Here is a 25,928-nt window from a genome sequence, read left to right as displayed (position 1 = left end):
ATCGGACGATCTCTAGGCCACTCCATAGTGGGCGGAAGACCGTCCATATCTCAGCGTTGGTTCCACTCAGTGACGGGCTCCCCGACCACTGAGCAGAACCGCTCAAATTCCGAGGAAAATAATTCACCAGCAAGAACCCCTCAGCGGGTCGCGCCGGAGAACACCTTCCCCGGAGACTCAAAGTGCTCCCTTAAGGCAAAAACCTTAAGAGAGCGAACTCAAAAACTCATCACCCAGGATAACAGCAACAGCCGAACCTCAGTTAACTTCCTTGGTTCAGCATTGCCATTTGTTACCCTGTAAGTCCTAAAAAGGACTCATCATATTCTCAACCTCGCGTTCAAAATACAATCATCTAAGAAGTTCTTAAAAGAACTGGGCGATGGACTGAGTCCTTGACTCTTTATCCCGTCATCTGAATGAAGAAAATCTGTGTGGATGGGGAGTTATTGAGCTAAAAAGCTCTAGTCATCGCTGGGTAACGGCAATAGCCGAGCCTCAGTTAAAACTTCATTGGCTACAGCATTGCCATTTGTTACCCTGGAAGTCCTAAGAAGGACTGTATTTTTAAAATACAATCATAATCAAACTTAATATATTTTAGTTATTAATATCTAATTAAATATATGGTGTATAAACAATCTCATCTCTCATAAAAATAACCAATATGATTCAGTAAAGAAAATTTTACTTCACTATCTTAGCCAATACTAATAACAACATTATTTAATTAGAAGCTAATTTTTTTTAATTTTTAGAGATGTCGTTGTCATAAAGAATTCATATCTTAATATAAAACTTTGAGTTTACTCGCTTTGCCCACTTTATTTGAAATCATAGAATTATTTTGAAACAATCAAAATTCTATCTAAAACGAATCATGTGAGCTATTTTTTATATATGCGAAGAGAAGAGAGAAGCGAGGGTTGAGTAATCAGTTAACTGAAAGTCAAGACTACTACGTGGGTAGTGAAAAGGGCTGTCAAACCGGTACGGGTGTGGTAGTGCATGATAACTGAAAATACTGAGGTATTTGCGTTCCAACTAGGTTGTTTCATAGCTTACCGTGATTATCAATAGATGGATGAAAGTGGGAAGAAGTTTAGTGTTGCAATAACATCCAGACCATCCTTGTTCGCTGTATAAAAACATATAATGTAAACTTTTACGATCTTATATATAATGCTTAAGGAAAACCATAAATGGTGTCTTATAATTTACAAATATTTTTAATTTAGCAAAATATTAAAAGTAAAAAAAAAAAGAGTATTTTTAAATTTTGTAATATAAATTATATAAAATAGATAATCTTATTTTTCATTTCTTCCTATATTTATTTCTTAATAATGCCGCATATTCGCTTCCAAATATTAATGAACTTTCAAAACAGATATAAGTTAACTTTTTTTGAAGTTTTATTCAGTACGATTTTTAAAATGCAACAATTCACTTCAGAATAATGTCAAAAGATGCAGAATGTAACTGACCAATAAACGATCTGTTAGGCGCAATAATTGTTATACACTACTGTATGGAAAGTTATCCAAATGGCTGGAGACAGGATGTCTAAATTATTTCGCGATAAAAGTCTGAAAACTGTCGAAACCCACTTAATGACATCTGATCGCAGGATAACAACTAATATATGTAAATTCGTGATGAAAAATGTTTATAAATCAGCAATTATAGAAAATACGAGTAATACATTACGGATAGTAACTTTTCGCGCATGATCAGACAGGAAATCCTTCTCCATGTGTGGCGCAGAGAACTTGTTCAACCGTTACACTTATTACGCAATGGTATCAGTTATTTAATGAAGACCGTAACAGAAACAAATAACCACGGTCTATTTAATTAATATAATTTTAAACAAACAAAAAAGATTCTCTCTCTCTCTCTCTCTCTCTCTCTCTCTCTCTCTGTGTTCTCTATATTATTTTTGCAACAACTACGAGGGGGGGGTGGGATGGTCTGGAAAGTTCTGATAAAACGCCCAGACAGAACATACTAGTAGCACAGTTATGACAGTAACTTATGTTCTTATATCTTCGTATGTCCTTTCTTCCTACTTCTAGACCACAGTAATTTGAATAATGTCGATAACTTTATTTAACCCCTTTACATCAAGTGAAATATCATCTGATACAAGAACATCACGTGTTATTTTCTGTGTTCTATTCAGCATTAAAATAGTTCCAAGTTCCAAATCCCACTTCAGTGCGATGATTCTGTAGGAAAAAAATAAAAATAAAATGCGTGTTTAATTTAAATAATTTATTTCTTTACATTACTTATATTTCATGCTTGAGAACTCCCCCCCCCCCCCCACACACACCGTTCTTCTCCTCAATCAAATGATGTACAATAATAAGGGTAAGTCAATCTACTCATTGTAATTAATGAAGCGTAGCTTCAACATTTTTGAAACTGCCGTTTGAAAATCACAAAATATTTTCTAGTCATTCATCTACAGCTATCAATACAATATTTCTTTCTCTTCTATTCCGTTCTATTTCAGATGTTTCCTTATATTCGCAGCAAATGACTTCCGTTTCCGTTAGTGAACAAATTCTTAACGAGTCTAGTGTGGTACAGTTACATTCCCCCTTTAAAATGGGAGTTTTTCGATAGATAATTCGAAGCTTTCTAAAAATCTTTGTTATTCACAATAATCTCTGGAGATATCGGATACATATCTGCAACCGTGTTTGATTACGGTTCTGTGTATCAACACGATGTGATCCTTTCCTTGTCAGCTGACCCGAGAATGTTAAGTTTCGGTGTCAAGTTCTCCGAAATCTACTCCTTATTCTACGTGTGGCTTCAGGGTTCAGAGTCCGTCCGGTTGCTGACGTGCCATCGGAGGGGGTGCGTGAAAGAAGGAGGAATGGGGAAAGGAAACCAGGATCGAGACCAGTTCCTCACTTTCTCGGCCGGTGGAGCAGGTTTGTTCCGTAATTCGGCGTGTGTGTCAGTGACCGAGAAACGCTGCTCATTCATGCACAGCCTTGACAGACAAGGTGGGCGAAAGTGCGCGTGCGCCAAGGCAGGTAAGCCCGCCCGTTTACCAAAGCCGCTTTTCACGGTCACCTGAGGGATTCACTTTCCCCTATTGAAGAGCTCTGCCGACGTCATAGCACGCCATCCACTCGCTCACTTTCGCTTGCCATAGGCAGGGCGCGAGCACTGGAGCGCCCCACCGTGGCTTACTAGCCCACATTTACGTCGGTCCCCAAACGCTGGAGGACATCAGTGCATGCTAGTGGCTCGCCAAGACCACTTCACCCACCGTCAGGGTCGGACACCACAACGGACACACACAAACATACAAAAATTTTTAAACTGTCGCAATGCCAAAAGTGTTCTTGGTCCGCAAGCTCCGTCAGCATTGGAAACCTGGACCCTGTGGCACGGTCACCCCGCCGCCGAGTCCGGAGCAGGAGCAGCTTCGGACTGGAAACAGGACAGAGGAGCAGCACACCGTCCGAGGTGAGTTTGATTATTGTCATGTGTTGATCTCATTAGTGGAAACAGCTGTTTCAACGCATTCCGTTTTCGATATTCACTAGCAGTGAAAATGTTCCGAATTTACAGTCGAGACAAGTCGGGTCGACTTAAAAATCCAATGATCATTTCGAAGGCCAGTTTAGCACCTAATCCGTTGACAACAGCTGGGTTCATAAATCGAATGGATTTCTCAGCATCTTCCAAAGGATACGAGTTTTTAATTTATTTCAGGAGGTATAAAAAAAGTTTACTTAACTGAGCTGACTGTCGTGATGCCAGAATATAATTTCTTTATCATTTACTGAGTTCCTTAAGCATTTTATAATACTAAATGATATCTTCTTAGTAACGGAGATTCGAATTGCTCCTCTCAAAACTGAATTCGCTTTAGTTTCTTACATAGTTTTATTTGAGTATTAAGATAATAAAAAAAAAATGAGAAGAAAGAGGAAAAGAAGCAGCCCTTTGCATTTAGTTCTATCCCTCCCTCTCTTTCAGATGGAGTAATTTTTCTATAATACTCAGCTTCTCTAATATCTCTAAGTGCAAAAATTAACACTAGTGTTTGTCTTTATATAATAAATTAAGGGCTCTTTATTTTGAAAAATTAATTGTTCTACTGAGTTTTTATTTATTTATTATTTTTTTTTTTATGTAACACATTCCTTCGGGGAAGCCTTTTTCAATTGCAACAACTTTAGAGTTATTATTTTATATGATAATCTCCAATTTATTTAGCAATTAATGTCACCTTCCGTGCATCCTTCTTTGCGCAGTATTATTTTCCGCAAGTTTTGTTTTTACGATTAACAATAAGTGGTGCTAATATAAATTAGTGGCAGACAAACGTTTATTATGACCGGAAAACGGAAAAAAAGTTTAACGATTTCATACAAAAAAAACCCAGTATATTTAATAATAATTTTAAATATCACTCATGAATATTCAAAACTTCGAGAGAATAAATTTTTACCAGATAATATCAGAGTAATTATAATCATAGATATTTAACAGCTTTAAAAATTAAAAGAATAAAATATCTACTTAAAATTGTTTGTTTTCATTTCACATTTGATATAGAAGAAATAAAGTGGTGCTAAATAACAAATATATAAATAAACAATATCTTAAAAAATGCAATACAATTTTTTACTCTACGCTCCAAAGAACAACTAGAGTGTCACAGGTGGGCATCACTTGGGGATGAAGCCATGTTTCATGTTTTCCGTTATATGCTTAAACCGATTGAATAAAGCAGATGCATATTAAAACAGTGAAGTAGATATAACTGTACAAAAGTATCCCCAAATTATGTTTTTTTTTTTTTAACTTTACACCGTTTTCAATTACTTTTTTGTTTTAGTTTTGGACTCTTCTACCGAAATATATCTAAATACTGGTTTAGTTCAAGGATAAGTAAAAGAAATCAACCATCTCTATTTATTGTAAGCATACCTTTCTCTCTCTCTGTCTCTCTCTCTCTCCGCTTCAAGACATGTTGTGTGTGTGGAAAAGAGAAAGTCCGGCGCCTTGAGAAGTAACTTCCCATCCTCACCCCCCCACCTCTCAGTCTTCAAGCAGAGACACTACTTTCCCATTGTGTTATTTATTATCACGAACATTTCCTTCCCCCATACCGTCATCCAAGACAAAATCCCCGTTAGCATATCCTTACTGCCCCTTAATTGCGTTCTTGTATTCGATCATTCAATATATATAAGTAAAAAAGACATTCTTGCTAACGTCTGGCATTGAACCTCTTAGGATATATGGTTTTATTTCCACACACTTTTGCTTCAAACTGAGTTTAGATCAACTTAGTATGAATGTTGAGTTGTTGATTTATAAGTTTTAAGCATGGTCAAATCTATTTATAACGTGTCGCTTTATTTTTGTGCATTTATATCTCAAATGACGTTGATGTCACAATATTGCAAGTAAGTAAACAACTGCATGTTTTCCATTCACCTCGATGCAGATGTTTACTAAGGTGATATATAAAAAAAAAAAATTTTAACTTAGCTTATTTCTTCCTGGAAGAAAACTTATTGGTTGCCTCAAGCGACGTAGCATTTTCGAAGTCATGATTAGCGAATTAAAAGTGAGATTTTTTATCTCTGTTCATGTCAGCAGTTCAATAGAAATAAAGAGCAGAAGCAGATTTACGCGAGATGTGCCACGTTGAAAGTTGCATGCAAAAGAGATCTGAAAGTGAATTTTTTCACAGGAGCTACGGTTATTATTATTATTTAATAAAATTCCAATGAAGGATTAATTTGTGTTTTGTGTTTAACGTACGCAAAATAATAATAATAATAATAATAATTTCATTGTTCTAAATCTATTCATTATTTATCAAATTTTATCATATTTTAAACGAAGAATCTGTTTCAGTTCTGAAAGAAAAATTTGCAAAATGAGTTTTGGAAGTTGAATTATACAGATTCGTATATATACATAAATTACAATGAATTATTTTTTGTGTTTTCATTTTATTGAAAACTTGATGTTTTAATAAAAATAAAACAAGTTCTTAACTTGATCATATTATCTTTCCCAGCAAAAAAAAAAAAAAAAAGAAAGAAAAACGCAAAGGCAATTGAGACAACTGATTAAAATAAAAGTCCTGATATATATCATTTTATTTATGTAAATAATTTTCTTAAAATATCCTTAAAATAATTATAAAAACTTAAATATTTCATGATTACATAAATACTACAAAGATTTAAGAGCTTAATGTTGGCTGTATTATTTTTTTTAAAAAAATAGTTTCATATACCTATTATTTTTTCAGCTAAATGTATTACAACAAAAAAGTTTCCAAATAATCGTTAGAACCAACCGTGGGATTTATCTTCGAAACTTTATATACTGTCAACATATTTGGCAGAGCATTCTCTCTGAATGATAAAAAAATATCCCCACTGGAGCCCATGCATGTCGTACGAGGCGACTAAAATGGTCACCCAGGTAGGGTAATGGATGGCAATGCTATAGCCAATGAAGTTCTAACTGAGGCTCGGCTATTGCTGTTACCCTCCTGCCATGATCAGAGCTTATAGCTCTATATTACTCCATCCATACACTTTCTTCTGCAGATAATGGGGAATATGAAAAGCATCCTTGCTTCACCCATCGAGCCAAAATCGTTACAACTTTTAGTATCGGAGTTGCTCTATGCTTGCAATATATGCTTTCGAAACTAGATTCGATGGAACAAACTGGTTAATCTTTTATTAATTTCTGTACTGTGTAGTATTTAGTAGTATAGGTATTATTTCTGGGAAATTCCTATGTTTAGTAGTATGTTGCATGTGTTCCTGTTATTCTAGCCAGTTTGCGGGATAAAAAACAGCTATCACCATGAGACTGACTAACTTACCTTCAAGTCCTGATAAAGGTTCTTCACGTCGTAGATTAGATTATATTCGAACCTAGGTCTTTCCAAACAAAAGGTATCGTCAAAACTGACTGAACTACGGAGGCTCGAGAGCTTTTGCACTATTCAGAAACCCTAATATTCGTCTTTTATTAGTGCATTTGATTAAAGTTTCACTGGTCAGTTTTGAACTATTGACTTTCTCTGAAGATCAAGGAAAAAATTTATTGGGTTGAAACTCCTCTGGTCAAGTCTCAGTCGGTGCAATAAGTCATAAACATTGACAAAAGAGCTTAAAGGTAGTGTAATACGTAGGCACCTCCGATGCCGAAGGTTATTTTCGAAACTTTATACTTTCAACATATTTGGCAGAGCATTCTTTCTGAATGATAAAAATTTTATTGAATATATTAATTAATTACCAATATAGTATAGGCTTATAACCTTTCGTAAATGGGATTCACTGTTAAAAAAAACCCAAAACGCTTGGATTTGAATCCCGTCTTAGGACGTGAAGAACCTTTATATAAAGATTTTTAATTGAAGATAAATTAGTTAGTCTCACACAGAGGTGGCAGGGTTTTTTTTCTCTCCCGGAACTCGGGTTTTCTCGGATCGACAAAAGCGTCTGTTAATTAAAATCAAAATATACTGGCTTTGCAACCTTGATAGCTTTGGTTGTAATTCCAACCACCCATAAAACCATAATTAACTGCCTGTCTCCATTATTCAAGCATATATGAGTGTCGATTCTAATCAGTTGGTCCGAGCAGCGCTTCCCATCTTGACATCTAGAATAACAGTTTAGAAATATAATTCCGGATGCCATTTGTTAACTGTTATCTTTGTCGTTTGGTGTTTGAACTTCTAATTGAAGATTGTGCAATTGATTGGTATGCAGTGAGATTGAAGTCTAGAAGACGACAGTAGGTCAGAATACTAATAAAATATCTGAAAGACGAGATAAACTGAATTTTGTCCTCTTAGCACTAACGTTTTTCGCTGAGCAAGCTTCAGGGCCAAGGTCACCCTTCAGCCGTGGCGGGGGACGGAGCCGGTTTCTCCAACTGTCCAACATACCAGGAAACCTGCCCTGGAGAGTGGACGGGAGTATAGTTACGATTCCGTTATTTATTAAAGTTCGAAGTGTACTTAGTGATGTCAGTACAATTAATACTTTTAAGAAATACTGCAAGTGTAAATGATGAAGGCAACATGTACATGTGTATGTGTGTGGAGGGGGGGGGGGTAATTTTTCTTTTAAAATACTATCTGTTATATCTGTTATACTATCTGTTATATCTGTTATAAGTTGCAAAATCCAGGGATGCTTCCGTATATAGTTGTATCGATATGTTTGCAATTAAAATATATTTAGACTATTCAAAAATGAGTATATGTGCAAGCACTACATACCTTGATAAAGGACATGAACCTGCAACTTGAACTGCAGACTAATCTTATACCTGTCAAGATGGTTTGATATTGAAAATAAAACACAATTCTTTTATATTGGAACAAATATATACATTACTTTTTATGTCATCTCAACGTAAAATGAGAATTGATTATAAAAAGTTTAAAACAGAAAATCAATAGTGGCATTTGGAGGGGGGGGGAGAGACTGTTGGTTTTGTTTCAGAATATGATATGGGTTGTAATGATTCATTTGGTCAAATGGATATGCGCTATAATAACATCAACATTGACGCAGCCACTTATCTCAGACTTTGTTCTTAATGGCACATTTAAGTGGTTATTGCATATACATTTATTTTTGCAGGGGTAGTGAGGCATTCATTTAGAACACAGTTGTATACGTGCTGATCAATGTTTTGCAAACTGTAAGATTCCTTTGGAAATACATGCATTTATCGTCATGTATTTCCGACTTCTTACCTTTCAAATGCAAGGTAAGAAACTATCTAGTCTCTCATGGAGGTGAGGTTTGCATTCAGAAAAGCAAACAAATCGGTCAAAAGAATACACACAGTTTAGAGACGTTTAAATATTATTATTATGTAACACTTCCAGAATCAACAACAACATCTCCATCTTTTGATTACTTCCTTCTCAATTAAGTCGGAGAGTACGTTGAAATAAAAATATTAAGGAAGAAAACAGTCATTATTCTAATAATTTCTTTTATAGCAGTGTACGTTGTTCCCAAAGAAATGACATTATAAATATAGAAATTTCAAATATGAGCATATTTATTTATTTATTTGGATAAGACAGAGGGGTCGAATTCTGTATCGATTCCAAATTCGTTTACGTTTTCGATTTAATTGGAAAATATGGTGCAAATTATAAAAGAGTTAAATTAACATCTTCTCTTATATATACTTTAATAACAAAGATTTAAAGTTGATAATACAGTAGTTTATTATCCTCAAATGCTATCCCGTATAGCTAGTGTGATTTCTCATTTACAAGACTTGCACCCTCTGCGATTATAATCAAAAACAGAGCAGTTATATTTTCGTGAATATTACGAGATTATCAGCTGCTAGTAACTGAGTGAATATCTTTATTAAGAGTTGTATTTAGCTACTATCGAACGTTACATAATCAAGTTATGACGTGTGTAATAGGCGAGTTGTAATGCTAATGAATTACCTCCTTCAGCGATTGGATCTTTTCCAGGAGTGATTTGTGTGCCAACGTGTTTGGAATGTGCTCTCTCCTTGTTGTTTACTTAAGTTATTCGCCGTCTTCTTCATAAGATGGAAGCAATGAGCTAATTAGGACTCGATCATCAGGAGTTATACGCCACGGCTTCTGACATAATTTTTCCACACTTGAATTGTTCTTTTCGAACATCTTTAATCAGTTTAATGAGTACAGCAGTCCAATAATGGCATCTGTTTCTCATTGTAGCACTTTTATTTTTTCCATCATTAATATATTGCATTACAAAGCAGCCGTCGCAGCTTTGTAATGCAAAAGTTGAGAGAACACACTGAGCCCTCCGATAGGAAAAGAACTGAGTTCGATCTTGTATCGGTGAGGGAGAATCTTATGTGGATTTTTTCAATCGAAGGCGAATTAGTCGATCAAAATTGCCTCCGAGACACTTGAATTTTTCTTTCAGCATACAGACAAATCGACCATAGAACACACGCAGTTAACAGACAAAAATACTATTTAGCATAGTAAATCATAGTAAATGGTGGAAAGTAGCATAGTGTGTATTTAAATGCAGGATTAACCGTGGATTACAGTGGAGTGTGCCCACCCACTATGAGTCATGTAGTAATCATAATAATATCGTTGGAAGATACTCATGTGCTATTAATTACTCAACGAACTAATGAAACAACGCAAAATAAAAATGCAATCATTTAACTGAAACTATTCTTCATTTTTATTTGATGAATGTGTTTTTTTCATTTACCATATTTAATGCATTTTGTTTAGTGTTTTAATCATTTATTTTCCTTTGCGATCTGTCTCGTACATTTGGTAGTTTGCGTGTGTGTCCAACTTTTGAATTCGTGAACATAGTGACATTTGTTTGGATGCAACCAGAGGTCGCGTTTCATAAATCATTTTCTTCAACAAAATGAATATGACGGCAAATAAACTTTATTATATTAATAAAAAGAGATATTTTTTATAAAATCACGTTGCAATATAAAAAAAATATTAATTTTTTTTGTGTTCAAGTATTTTTAAAAATATTTTAATTATTTTTTCAAAAGTATGAAAACACCGTTCAGAAAATTTTGTAAATTAGTTGTAAATGCTGAAAGAAACGAAAAGTAAGTAGTTGCAATTAGACTGGTGAGATGAGGTGATTGATTCATTCAATCCAATACCCTTGGAGGGTAATGGATGGCAATGCTGTAGCCAATGAAGTTCTAACGGAGGCTCGGCTATTGCTGTTACCCTCCTGCCACGATCAGAGCTTTAATTGCTCAATAATACCTTATCCCTACACTGTCCTCTACAGATAACGGGGAAGATGAAAAGCATTCTTGCTTCGCCCCTTTAAGCCAGTCCTTATAAGGATATAAGTTGCAATTAAATATATAGACTAATATTCGTATCGGCTGAAAGAGTGAGTGAGTAAAAGTCATGAAATAAAGAATTAGTTAAAGCTTTTAATAGATCTAAGCATGGCCAAAAATTTTGTTGATAAAATTAATAGATATACTAAAACTGTTTATAACTGGTATTATCTTTGTTTAGTTTAAAAGGCATTTTCAACAAAAGTCTGGATAAAAATTACTATGCAGTGAAGAGATGCTAGAAAATGGTTTCTCATGATAAAGGATTTAAAGAATATTATCTCAGCTAGAAATTCTGGGGCCGCTTCTCACACTGAATCCCTATATACGTATAGCATGTGTAATCTATAACGTGATTTATTTCATTTGAGTGCAATATTGCATACTTTTCTTAGAAAAACAAGAAAACAATGGCACAGTATGAGGCGGTATCTCTTAATAATATCAATATCACGGATTCTTTAATTTTTTCTTCGATTTTTTTTTTTTTTAAAGAGAGAAACGTTTGCGATTGACTGGAATAGTGCTTAATGACTAAATGGTTAAAAAAAAGCATATTAAAATAATACGCTTTTACAATTTATATAAAATGTTAAGGGAATTATATAAATGAAGACGTCAATAATAAAGGGAAATAATAATGCACCAGGAAGAGGTAGACGATGAATTTATAATAGTTTCAATCATACAGACAAAACAAGCTTTTTTTTTTAAGCCATTGCAGCTTTGACTCAACCCCTTCATGTTTACTTGCAGCTAAACTCTTACGTAACGTCAGCTATTTCCTTGTGGGCGCTGTGCTCTATACAAACACGTGCAAGCCAATTTTGAAGTTTTTGGTCGTGTTTACCTTCTGAAGGGGCAAAGAAAGGAGAGAGAGAGAGAGAGAGCTCCGGTAGTCACGAAAGTGTTGATGTCATAGCGGGAGTTTAGTAATTATTCCAAGTTTCCTCCTGATCTTCAACCCGTTACTGCGAACCTGACCTTCACCTAGTCTTCTCGTTAACAACCTTACTTTCACTTCCACTCCCCCTGATTACATGAAGGTGACCTACAATCCCCCGCGGCTGTACAAGCTTGCGGAAAGAAGTTGAGTTTTTTCTTATGTATATGTATGTATGTACACATACATACATATACTTACTTATATATAAATAACGGCAGAGTTGAAATGAAGTAGCGGAACGGCGTGCTGCTTTTTCCTTCTTGGAAATTGAGGGATCGTGAATGTGTGGGAATGTATTAATGTCGGTGTAACATCTCTCACAAACCACTTAGTAGGATTATTCAAAATTAAACTCGTAATAAATATAGGGGAAAATGCCAAAGGGCTCAGAGGGATGGATAATTGTAAAGAAATTTATTTCAAATACTTTTCTTGTGAGTCACGAACTCATGCTTGTTACAGCGTAGAAAGATCTCTCTGCGCAGTCTCCATCATGTTTGAATTACTTTAGTAAGTTTGGCTAAAGTATCCAGATTTGCTGTCTGCATGTAATCAAAGGATATTTTTTTATAATAAGAGAATTCTTTTTCTGATTACTTAATTTCGTCCTTTTTTTACTTTATTATTATTATTATTATTATTTTGAATGCCATTCGAATTATCTACAATTGTTATCATACAGAGAGTTTCATCATTATTCTATGAATATACACTGCTCAAAACAATTAGGAATATTTTGGTTTTCTTGTAAATTATAAAGTTATAAAAATAATTTACAAATGTAACACATTTATTTTAAAATATTCTTAATATACAACAGTGCAGAACACGCAACTGCGTACAAAACCATGTTAAGACTTGTCGAAATGATCGCTTCAAGAGCTCGAAATTACTCTCACATAAGAGTGGGGAAATATCCCACAAGAACTGTTTGATCATCTTATCCGGTCCATGCAATCAAGATGTACCGCTGCTTTGGCTGTTAATGGAGACCATACGCCATATTAAAAATTAATTTAACAAAAACGTTTTTGACTATTCTTGTTGTTGTTATTCTTGTTAAAATTATTTCACGCTAAAAGGTATAATTTGTTAAATTTGTAATAAATATCGATTATTTAAACAATATCTCATCGATTACGCCCTATCCATAAATAAGAAATATTTATTCATGTATAAAGTATCCAATAGTTATAATTATTTGCAGAAATTTATAATTATCCGACAGAAACTAAAATATCCCTTAATTGTTTTGAGCGGTGTATTTAGAGAGCGTGCATAGATTTACTGGAAAAAAGTCAAATTACTTTACAAAGCTGTTATTGAGGATGTGCCTAATGAAATAAAATCACATGAGTGTGATCGCCCGAGAAGTCTAAATACATAAACTTATAACGACTTTATTCCGGGAACACAGTACGCTGAAGTGAACTTTTATCCCACTTGAATTTGAAACCAAAGACTCTCGACATACTAAACGAAATGTATGTCAGCTTATTTCAGGCGAAGCAATATATGAACTGTATTAGTAAATGAAGGAATAAAGCTAAGGTAAAAGATAAATAAATAACAATAAAAAACACAAGAAATGGAGGAGACGTTACGATTTGTGTATTAGCAATAGAATCAAATAATTGATTAGATATCGTTTATGAGAGGATTTCTTTTTGCTTCCCAGTAATGTTCGAATCCCTCAAATTGTAGTTCTAAGAAAATACGGAAGTCATATAATAATTATGCAGTGGTCACTACGTTATGCAATTTAATGGTCTTCTAATTTGTGGGGTTATCAAATATGATGATCCGTTAGGTTTGGAAGCCACTAATTTTAGTTGTCTATTAGGTTTTTAGTTGTGATTGCCACTAATTTTAGTTGTGATTGCCACTAATTTGATTTTTCCCACTAAATTTATCTCTATTTTTTGGTTCTCTTCTATATTTGGTAGCCATTAATTTCTGTTATCCACCGTTTGTTAATATTAATTGTTTCCACTAAGTTTGGTGGCCTGGCAATATTTCCGTCAATATTGGATTTTTCTTGAATGGAGTTATTACGCAGGAAACTTTTTTTTTATCATTGAAGTATTATGTTTTACAGTATATTATGATAAGAAGAACATCACACAGTGATTTACAACACCGGAAAACACTGCTGAATCATCACTCGTGCACACAGCCGAAGTCTGATGTTGTCATATGTTTATATGCTTTTGCGCACCTGTTTTTCCACCACCGCATGTGGGAAGTACCTCGCGGATTGTTCCGTATCTCAACTTTGGCAGTTAGCCAGATGACGTGTGGTCCAACTTATTGAAATCTCCATCAGTCCACATACACACACACACACATGGCGGGAACAGACAATCGCATGAACAGTGATTCTCATAGTTTAAATACGTAAGTTGATTTTGAATAGAAACTACACTGTTTGAATGAATTATTTCAGAGCCATTTCCTGAAGAACTTCAATAACGAGAAAATCAAATGTTTGTTTGTAACGTACGGGCTCCATCTTTTATTTTGCTTAGTGAAGGCTTTAATTTTAAAGATTTGAGAGGAAGAAAAAAGCTAAGTGCTAATGAAAAAATATCAGAGAGAGAGAGAAAAGGGAAAAAACGTTAAAATAATGAAAAAAATCAAACAAAGAGAACATAGGTTACTCCATTCTCGCAGCGAATCAAACGTTTCTAATTACACGCGAGTAAATAATTACACTATTTTAAAAAATATTGAAAATATACACGTTCATAATTTTACGAAATTACTAACATCAGTATATACTCCTTAGCATTGGTTTACGTTTTAGAAACAAACTTTTTATAACCTTGAATGTCTTCAGACAACAGTTGAGTCGTTATTCTTAATTTCTGTTTCAATGGCCTTGATTTTTTTTTCTCTTTTTTTTTTTTTGGACGAATGAAAGTTACATAAAAACTCGAACCTGGCCTTGAAACTATCACTTTCGTACCCCCTCCTTACAATCCCTACGGCATTTTGCATGCAGCTGCAAATTAGCAGGTCTTTGACACGATATTTACACGCACTTATGCAGTCAAAAAAACTTGCACAAACATAGCAGATGGTCCCAAGAATGTGCATGAGGAGGAGCTAAAATTTTCTGGTCTACTTTCTCTCTTATCCTGTGTAGAGTCGGCTGGTGCTACCACCTGCCGCTATACGAGGACACCAGGTCAGTAGGTGCTGTCTCTCGATATACACCTGCCCACTTTAAATGCGAAGTAATCTGTTGCTCATTTGCGTGAGTTGCTTGCATTCATATCAATTTCTTTCTCTTGTCGAGTCGCAATTATTTGCGACTATTATTCAATGTTCTCCATTTCAAGAGAAGTAAATCTTAGTGATGAAAATGTCTTTAGTGAAAGATATACGTGTTTTTATAATAAACCACTGCGTTTATCTGAAAGGTACATTCCAAAACATCCTAATGATCATAAAACATCTTTTTATTCATTGCTTTATTAAATTTTAATTTTGGTATATGCATATAACTTTTTTTTGTGCTTCCATTCAAATCCGTGTGCTTTGGAAACACGTGGATTCGAATCTTCTGTGATTCTAAATACCCTCTTAAGGAATTTTCATTTAAAGGGTAAGTTAATAGGTCTCATACGGTAGCTGAGAGTTTTTCATACGCAAAACAGACAAACCGGTTAGAGAATCCATGCAGTTAACAGATACACCAGACTACGCAGATAGGATTAACAATTTATCATAGTATTAACTGAAGCCGAATTACTTGGATGTAACAAACATTAAACCTAACATGTTAAGAGTAAGATGAAATCAGATGCAGTTTTTCCTTTCACAGAATGGCAGATATGTTCTATACTGACAGGATATTCATTTATGAAGAACTAATCCAAATCAAATGGATTATGAAGACATGGTCCATTTGATTGGCAATTCCTTTTTTATATATTAGAAAAATTATTAAATTTAGTCATGAAATAGTTAATATAAATGTGATTTGTATTTTTGATTGCTTGGGATTAGGCTGGAATTACAGTTTTCTTTCAAAGCCTTAGTTTCCTCCCATTAATTATTATATTAACTATGTTCCCCCTAATCGACTTTGCCACCAGCATATGATACTGCTTAACTTGTTCTATAAATGAAAACTCACAAGTATTCCTCTTGGTATACGTTATTCAAACCAGTTCTTTCTAAGCAAAAGGGACCATCCCACTGCATTACAGAGTTGACTGTAGTTTTGAAATTAGCCAACAGAAACTAATTTCTTATTAAATAAAGGAAATAAATATCCTTCTTGGAGTAAGTCGATAAATACACATCGTTTTGTTAATAACAAACTGTAAGCATCTATTCTGTTAAGTGTATACTTCTTATCTCATTTGGCCTAATTAGAAATGTGTAGTTAAGAAAAAGGAACCAGTTGAGCCATAAGTAAAATAATAATTCTTTTTTCAGATACATCTCCGTCAGAAAGGTGGGTAGAAACGTGGAATGGATCGAATTCTGATAATGGCAGGCAGGAAAGTAATCAAACCCCACCGGTATCACCCCACCGATCTGTAACCTCCCCACCGAAAGATGCACACTACGACAACTCCTCTTCTCACTACCCCATCTATTATAGTTCCGACTCCATGTCACCGAAAGATTATAGGCTGTCTACTTCACCTATGCCCTTTCACCGACCTCCTTCTCCAAGTCCCCCTCAATATCTGGCTGTTCCAGTAATTCAGAGTTTAGCCACACAAGATCGTCCCTTAGACTACCATCTGCCACGACCGATCCGTCCACCATCAGAAGATGAAGTATCCAGTACAGTGGATCCGTATCACTTCGAGTCCAGGCCTCCTTCTCCACATGACAGTGATAGCAGTCGTCCGATGACGCCGGATCAACTGTGTGATGACAGAATGACAGAGAGACTTTCTTTGGTTCCATCCTTACCGGTTAGATTGGCTCTTCTGCAACAAAGGGTGAGTTTAGCTGCTTGTTCATTCACCAAGCGGTAATCCACTGTTCTATGAATCTAATTGGTGTATGCTATAGTTAATGATGTGGATAACTTTATCAACTGCATCATTACAACTAATTACTAAAATTTATCTGTGGATAAGCGGATTACTTAAATTCAATTATTCCTATTATGAACTATAAGAAACAGAACAGAACCGCTTTTTACTGTTGTTCATTTATCATTAGGACTTCTTAAGGCGCAAAATAAGAAAAAGCAGAATTCGATAGAAGAAATCTTGACTAAAATACTGTTGTTAAGATGTAAAGATGCCGCTCATGCCTGCGTGATTACGGCAAAATGTTGGCAGTGCGTGACCAGGTGTTCGCACTGTGTTGTCATTAGCGACCCCGTAGCATCGAGTGTCAGTAACCTGTGCCGGGAGTTCTGTATTCGGTTGGTTGAATTCACGGACGGCACGCGACACTGTAAACTGTCGTAATGCGTGCTAAGGGATGGGTACAGATGGAGACTGATTGCGATTATTAATTCTTAACCCTTTCTCTGACACCAGGTGCTACGGCACTAAGTGGAGACCTTCGATAAGGGCGAAAGTTTTTCTGGATGGTAATTTTAAGTCACCGATTAAAGACTCGAAGAAGGGGGGGGGGTTCTTATCTCGGTGGAAGTGAATACTCTTTTATCTTGTTAAAGATAATGTTTCTAGAGTAGCTCAAGTATCTTTCTTCTGGCGATATTTCACCTTGCAATCAGCCAACAGGGCGAACATGTTCAGTGTGTTTGCAATTCAAGTGGCACAACTCACCTGGGGCACATTTTAACATCGTAAATAAGACTGGGGCTACGTGCAAGCTCTTCCCAGATTTAACTGAGATTGACGTACTAACTATCGTATTCCACTGTTAAACAGTTGGCCAACGAATTAGCATTGAATTGCAGTTTATTTTACCAAACTGGTAGTCAAGTTTAATTCAAGATTCAGGAAGAATTAACACAATGAATCCATTGAAGATTTTCGTATTATAAATTGTTGCAACAAAACAAAATTTCGCATTTAACTGACCCATTATGCTATTAGTACTCAACTAAGCCCTTGATAGTTAGCTCTGCTTAATTGTTTAACTATGGATTAGTAAGCATGAAACACAACTGCTGAAGTTGAAAACATTCATTTTAATTAAGAGGATACAAATCCCTTGTTGTTCAACTGCCAGTAAGCAAAACTCTAGTTTTGTTAAACTGAAATACAATGTTAAATTGAAATTTCAATTTATGAAATGAATGTTAAATTTCAATTTAACATTCATTTTACTTAAGTTAATTTTATCGAAGTAGTGATGTTGATTATTAGTAACAAAGTGTAAGAGAAAAAAAAAAAGACGGATTGAAAAGATGAAACACCATTACATGGACCTAATAGCATAGTGTGAATTTTTCCTAGTTTTTTTACATAAATGGAAAACAGGTTATTCTAGCATCATATTTATTATTCATATAAACTCACTTTATCATTCAATACAGATATTAGATATTTTTCTTTCTTTCTTTTCATCTACATAGCTTGGACTTCCAACTGACACTCCTCTGGAGTTTGTGAACGGTGGTCATGGAATCAAAAATCCATTGTTACAGAGGGCACAAAGACACTCTCCTCAGAGCCCAGAGACACCGCCACCTGTTGGCCAACAGCATCAAGAGGTCATTCCAGTGAGTGCAGAAGAAAGCAACAGGTAATTTGCTAAAGAAATAAATTATGTGTGTGTGTGCGTGTGTGTGGCGTCGTATATAAACTAAAGTGATACATATCAGTGAGGTCTGTTTGTATGTAAATGTTCTGGAAGCAAGTTATGACCAGAGTGACATATTACATGCTGAAAATTATGGATTTAATTTCTGGTAAAGTGTTTTTCGTGTATCTCATACTCTAGTATACTCAGTGGTCCGTAATCCTGTAGCAATATGTGCAAATTAAAGTGTAAGGAGTAATGTATTATCTAGTGTGGTTGGTTTCAACATTCAAAATGACCAGCATTTTAAACTTTGCGGAATTAGAATGTCCGCAAATAGACATAGGTAAGGCCATGTTATGGAATGCTATACAACACTTGTTATGGATGATAATGCATGTGCTATCCAGCTGATTTATTTGTTTTGATGGAGAAGAAATCCTAACAACTGGTTATGAGACAGTCTAATTCACCTTTAATTAAAGAGACCTTATGTTTCTCCCGATACTAGTAGAAATTCGAATCTCAGTCTTTCTAACCAATGGGCAAATCTCCAGTTTTAAGGCGACTAACTAACTCACTTAAAGAATGGTGTTGTGGACACCCATGTGATCCTTAAATGAAACTATACCTCAAAAAAAAAAAAAAAAAAAAGGTAACTGGCAAACAAATACGGTAAGTAGGAGTATGGACAATCATATGCTGCCAATCATCATTCCAAATCCAGGATTTCAGAAATTGTATCTTTCTGTTGTAGCTTGAAAGAGATTCTGTTTACCACGGCATTCCATTATTTACCTTAATATCTTTTCTAGAATTTAAGTTTCCAAGACAAAAACGTAAACCTAAACGACCCTTTTGAATCAGTGAATTTGAAAAATGTCAGGATTTGAGCTACGTTAATTTGAATTACGGCCGAAAGAATTAAGGCTGTGAGCCCAGGTAGGAGATCTATTAACTCATCACGAGTTGAAAAGCCCTTATAAAGATTCATCGTAGCCTAGAACCAAGTTTCCAACAGAAGTTCTTCCAACTCAACAAATGTCGTCATGAACTAGCGACTGCAGGGCTGCAAATTACAGATGATATGCATTACAATATCACGTAATGTGTCTGTGATTTTTTTTTTTTCCTGCCTCAACGCCTATGATCTGGCAGAGAACGCATTACTAATTCTCATGAAAATGTTAATCAAATACTGTAACATTGCATCTATTCTTAGGTATAACTGGGTTAAAGTGTTTAATTGTGTTGGGCATTCACTGTCATACTAAATAAAACAATCGTAAATGGTCTGTTGGCCATGGAGCCTATTTTAGCTCGTGTACTGTAATATGAACCAAAAACAGCTTTTGGTTTGACGTGGCTTGACAAATTATCGCAAAGATCTCATATGATCCCGTATTTGAATACAATTCATTCAGACACAGAAATAACATGCACCGAAACCATATGATTCACTCTCCTTATGAACAGTATTATGCTCATCGGAGTGGCACCTGCGATAAAAATATCGATCAAACCGAATATTTCCTCAGTAAAGCATTTCAATATCTTGAAGATGTCTTCTGAAGACTTACTTTTTTGATATGTAAAACAGGTTTCTACTAAGTCCTTTTATCAGTTAAATAAAAAGCAAATCATACATAATATTTAATGTAGTATTCAGATATATTATGAAGTTAGGTGTACAAGTGGCGCGTTTATTATTAGTAAAGATATTATTATATCAATGCTTATTTTCATAATACTAAACAAATTAATCAAATGGCATCGAAGTATATTTTGATATATTTGCAATTATTTGAATTATTTGGAAAACAGGATTTCGTGCTATCGGACAATCTCCCACAGTACTTTGTCGCTTTGCAGTTTTTTTTCTTCCTTCTTCCTTGTGGGCTTTGAAGACTTCCACTACCTTCTCTGTTTGCTTGGGTCACTGGATTTTCTTTCTTTTGTCGTCCACGAGAAACAGGCCATACGGTTTCTCGGACCATCATTATTTCCCATGGTCGTGAAAAAGGGGGGACCGGAGTTGCTCTGCTTTTCACTTAGTTCCAAAACGAAGTGTTTCCCCCCTTCTATCTATTATCTGCCGAAGAAAGGAGGGCCTTCGTGTATTTCTGTGTGTGTGTGTAACTGTTCCGCATTTCTTTTGACCTTTCCTAAGACTCTTGCTTTCTGATGACCTTGAACTTAATAGTGCGTTTTGCTTGAGATAGTATCCGCACCAATGACGCTGTCTTCTTGAATCACTTTACGTTTGTAAGTTTAAGAGTATTTATTGCTGTCAGTTTACAGTTTACAAAACCCGTACTACTTGCAAAAACTCAGAGACAATTTATAAAGAAAAATATATATTTTACAGTTACGCAGATACCAACCGTTATGAAAATTCATTTGGGATACTCTGTTGTCCATTTTCTATACAGTGGAGACATTTTTTTTGCTCTCTCCTTTTATTATCAACAAATGCTATAACTAAAATCTTTTCATGAAAAAAAAATAGAGAAAATTTATATTTCTTCTATACTTTTATATTTATGGATTTGAAAGAATACATTTATTAATATTAAAATATATAACTTTTATAACATAAAAATCCATTTTTTCTCAGTAATATTTAATATACAAAATTATTTTTAAGAAAATTTTGACTTTAGAATGAAAATAAATTTGAATTACAAGAAAAACTGTTAATATAAACATGCGTTATTGTTAAGCCTTATCCCTAAAGGAATTATTTTATTTGTTTAGGCTTAACTGCAAGGTGTGTGGCAAGTCTTTTGGTCTACAGCGGCTCTTGAACCGACACATGAAGTGCCACAGTGACATGAAGCGCTACCTATGCACCTTCTGCGGAAAGGGTTTTAACGATACTTTTGATCTCAAGAGGCATACGAGGACGCACACAGGTGAGCATTCCAGATATATATAGCCGTTTCTTTCAAGAGGATTTCACCATTTTTGAAAGATATCTTGAATTTTCTTCGAGCCATTTTTCCTGAAAATACAAATTTATTTTTACCATATTTAGAATCCGTAGCAGTATTATTGAAATACATCGTCACATGATTAGATGTATGTCAAATATATTCTAAATTAAGAAATCAGTGGATACTCTGTTGTCCATTTTCTACACAGTGGAGACGTTTTATTTGTTCTCTCCTTTTACGACTACATTTTTATTTTCGGGAAAAAACTCTGAAGTTATTGTATCTTGTGGTCTTCCTCACTCGATGCTTTTGTCCGTATGCGAATGTTCGGTCTTAATGTTTATCAATTTATATATAACGACTGTTGACTAATCAAAAATATTTAATAACCGATGGCTAACGTGAGACATCCCAAATCTGCAGCATAAAGAAGGATTGTAAACACTTAATTTTGCAACCCATTCCTCAGTTGCAAGAGATGGTAATTTAAAAAAAAAAAAAGCGACCTGTTTTTGAATCGCAAGAAAAAAAAAGTCTGAAGAAGAGAAACAAAGCAGATGTCAGGATGATTTGATCAGACCTCTCGCGATGAGTCTCGGGACTCTTTAGAGGAAGCCAAATAATAATAATAATCCTTTGCTTCTCGCATCTCAAAATTCATTATCCCCCCCCTCTTTACTTGTTATAATTGCATGTAGTTTCTCCTCGTTAGAATGTGTATGCTACTTACCGACATTTTACTGTACTCTAATTTAAATAAATGCTATTATTACACCTTGGGCTCGAATTACAAGAAAGCACACACCTCTGGGCGAATTACTAATTACGCTACTTTATTCCTTTTTTTTTTAGGTCAAAACCAGCATCCCCATTTCCAAATGGAGAATTCTTCTTGTTTTTTTTTTTAATTTTTATTTAGAAATCAATGTTTCAAAAAACCCTATTATATTAATACGTGAAATATACTCCGCTGTTTTATATATGTTGCAACCTTGACTTTGCCACGTCGTGACCCCCCCCCCCCCCCCCCCCACGGCGTAGAGAGTTTCCTGTTATTCCACGCCGAGGTATCTTTCTATGAATGGGTATCGCCTTCTACCATCTTTAAATTGGTAAATTTTATTCATTTTTTTGGGGCTAACGAACCTTTTATATTACATTTGCTAAAGATTTGTTAACCGATCTTCCCTAAACGAGGATCCTTGTATTACAGTCTGCTCATTTGCAAATCTGTAATATAAACTTATGTAGAGTGTACTGTTAGAATTTCTTTTTAAAGATTTCTGCGCCTTCATTAACACTTCAATTTCTTCTGTTTCAGGGGTGAGGCCTTATAAGTGCAACCTGTGTGAAAAGTCGTTCACCCAACGTTGTTCTCTGGAGTCCCACACCCTAAAGGTGCATGGTATTCAACACGCCTACGCCTACAAAGAGCGTCGAGCAAAAGTCTACGTATGCGAAGAGTGCGGTCATACAACCAACGAACCGGAGATCCACTACTTGCACCTGAAAGAGAACCACCCATACAGTCCCGCTCTACTCAAGTTTTACGACAAGAGGCACTTTAAATTCTCCGATGGAACTTTTCCTTTGGGCCTTCTAAGAGTTCACTCCTGAACAAGGGGATGTGATTGGAACGAAAGAAAAAAAAAAATTTTTTTCCTTCTCTATTCTGCAAACGCATTCTCCCACCTTTATTCAAGGGCGTGGTCTTATAATAGGGACTTCGGTCAAGAATCTGCTTCAGACAGAATCTGCTGACTCGGAGGAGGGATATTTATCCGCGTCAACAAATAGTACGGTGCTTTGAGGTTCATAGACATTAATACCAAAATGCCTTTGGTGAATTAGTATTAGATTGTACTTTGGGGAATGATCTGTTTTGAACTGATCTACATCCCACCCAAACATCACATGATAAGTGATTAGTATTCCTGTTGAGGTATGCAATACAGCCTTGAACAATCAAAGAAATATTTTCTATAATACTTTGTTTCCGACTATTGGATTGGAACCCAAAGAGTCGGCATGATTTAAAACTAATCAAAATCACACTCAGATAATATTGTTATAAAAAGAGAACCCACACTTTAATTAAATGATTTAGTAATATATTTATATTAATTGTGATACTTATGTGCCTTGGCAATACTTACAAACTGGTAGCTGTGTACTGTCACAAACATCCTTCCTAAAATATAGTGTCGTTAGACTTATAGTTTACTGTTGTGAGCACTATCAAAATGAATCATTTTACAGTCCACCGAATTTAAGTTATTTATTCATAAGCCAGTATTTTAGAGATGTAGGTGGAAACTTATACGTTGATTTTTATGCTCAAAAAAAATTCTTTTTAAAATTACAAAAAAAAAAAAAAAATCCTACGAATGATATATTTCACAATGTGTTTTAGAGCTGTGCTCTGCTTTGCACTTCATGTAAATATTGTCTGTTAGTTAGTCTTTTAGAAGTGTTTTTCTATGAAAATGCTTCACATATCGAAGCCCACCGCTCAATATATGTGTCCTTGAATTGTGTTTATCTACTTATGTTAATTCATCACTGAATCTTTTGCTGTAGCCCATGGCTGCATATCACGTGATATTTGCATGTGTTCATTGTTATGACCTGGTCTAACCACCGCGCCCTTGTACCTGGCATAATGTTCCTTAGGATTGAAAAAAAAATGCTCAATTATTGGCTGGGTTTATGTACTCACTAGTGTATGATATTGTACAGAGTGGAATTGCTACTATACTTATAATGGTACCTGGAAATCAAAAAACCAGTTTCACTCTCTACACGGTAACTCGCTTGAATTATGATTGTATGGACTAACCAGGTGAATAGTACCATCCCTATACCTGACGAGCGTCTATGCCGAAACAGCTGTTACGTCACAATATTGAGTAACTTAGTTACTTGCTTTAATGCCACAATCATGAATCACATTTACCTGTTGGAGAGTGAAAAATTAGAAAGAACGAAAGAGAGAGCGTGCCTTGATGGACCTTGAGTCGTCGTTTTGAATTTGTGAGAAACAATATTTTGATGCAGCCTGGTTCATAGAGCGTTATTTCTACTGACAAGGTTGATTTATACCGTTAGCTTCCTGGCACTAATATTCATGCAGAGATACTTGTAAATACAACTGAATAAAAATAGTTTAAATCTTGGCAGATGTCTTGATTATTTCAATGTGGAACAGATTTCAAAAACAAATACACCATGTTAATCCCATCACATACTTTTTTTATGGGGAAAAAAAAAAGTCCAATTTAAATGATGTTCCTAATGTGTACAGAAGATGGCGCTAGTGCATTAAAGCTATCTGCACTTTCACTGTTGTAAACAATTCTATTTGTGATGTGATGCATGCATTGCTTTAAACTAATGAGATATCTTAATTTAAAAGGAAGTAATTTGATGTTTGCATATCGCTGAACGATGTGATGTCGTGAACATCAAACTACTTCCTTTTTAATTAAGATATCTCATTAGTTTAAAGCAATGCATGCATCACAAATAGAATTGTTTACGATAACAAATGATACATATCAATACCTCCTAGGTGGTACATCTAATCACAAACTAAGAGACCGATGCGCCATCCCCCCCCACCTTTTTAATTATGACGTTTAGTGAACGTAATAAAACTGTTCGCACTTTTTTTTTCTACAGTGTCATCAGGGAAGCTCCTACAGGAGGTAAGGTAGGCATGCTCTCATCCTTTTACAATAACCGCTTGGCTCTTTATTTTAGTCAATACTTTTACGCACCGACTGAGAGTTCGCTTACGAAAAATACACCTCTCCGATGTTTCAAGTTACTTACTACTGAGAGTTTTTGCTCTCTTAAGGTCTCTGACGAAAACCAATCAGTTTGCAACAGCTGTCAGGCCAGTGAAACTTTATAAAAATGGATCAAAATAGGAGGAGAGTATATGGACGCTTGGGGTAGTGATCATCTCTCCTATAAGGTCCGGCTAGAGCATCTCGTAAATATCGGTGAGTGTATTCCCGTAAACTCTCTGGTCAAATTTCATACGAAACTTTTATAGTTCCTACAAACATTCGACTTTGAAATAATGCTGGATTTAATATCCACTTAATTTTTATCAATTTACATCGCCGAAGTGAAGCCTTTTGGTTTTTTATTTTAGTAAATTATTACATTTTTAAACTTTATATTAAATTTTCATCCATTTAAATTCTCATTTATCAGTTAATTATCATGTTTTTAGAATACCCCATGTCCTAAGAGCATGCAATACATACGTTTTTTGAATTCTTAAAATTTCCAGAATTTTTAAACTATGTAAAATTTGTAACAGTTTCTATTGAAACTGAGTTCCATCATTACACAATCGCTCTCTGTTCAATCCACGGCAGACCGGCTGATGTGTAGCCTTTAAATCACCCGTACATCTTTCTAGTAATGAAAAAAGA

The 25,928-nt window shown here is 35.0% G+C and overlaps 1 protein-coding gene across 1 annotated transcript; it reads left to right on the top strand.

Moving 5' to 3' along the window:
• Positions 1–2,905: 2,905 nt before the first annotated feature.
• LOC150104246 (uncharacterized) lies at positions 2,906–24,659 on the top strand. The gene is made up of 5 exons (XM_090396865.1): positions 2,906–3,492; positions 16,301–16,818; positions 18,378–18,547; positions 21,302–21,459; positions 22,802–24,659. Exons 1-5 carry the CDS (start codon positions 3,354–3,356, stop codon positions 23,095–23,097), a joined length of 1,281 nt encoding a protein of 426 aa, XP_090252991.1. The 5' UTR covers positions 2,906–3,353; the 3' UTR covers positions 23,098–24,659.
• Positions 24,660–25,928: the final 1,269 nt, after the last annotated feature.

Source organism: Typopeltis vanoorti, chromosome 8 (genome assembly GCF_054136105.1).
Source record: "Typopeltis vanoorti isolate ZY-2024b chromosome 8, IOZ_Tvanoo_1.0, whole genome shotgun sequence".
NCBI classification, from domain to species: domain Eukaryota; kingdom Metazoa; phylum Arthropoda; class Arachnida; order Uropygi; family Thelyphonidae; genus Typopeltis; species Typopeltis vanoorti.
The sequence above is the reverse complement of the archived record's forward strand: the minus strand, read 5'-3'. Positions and strand labels throughout refer to the sequence as shown.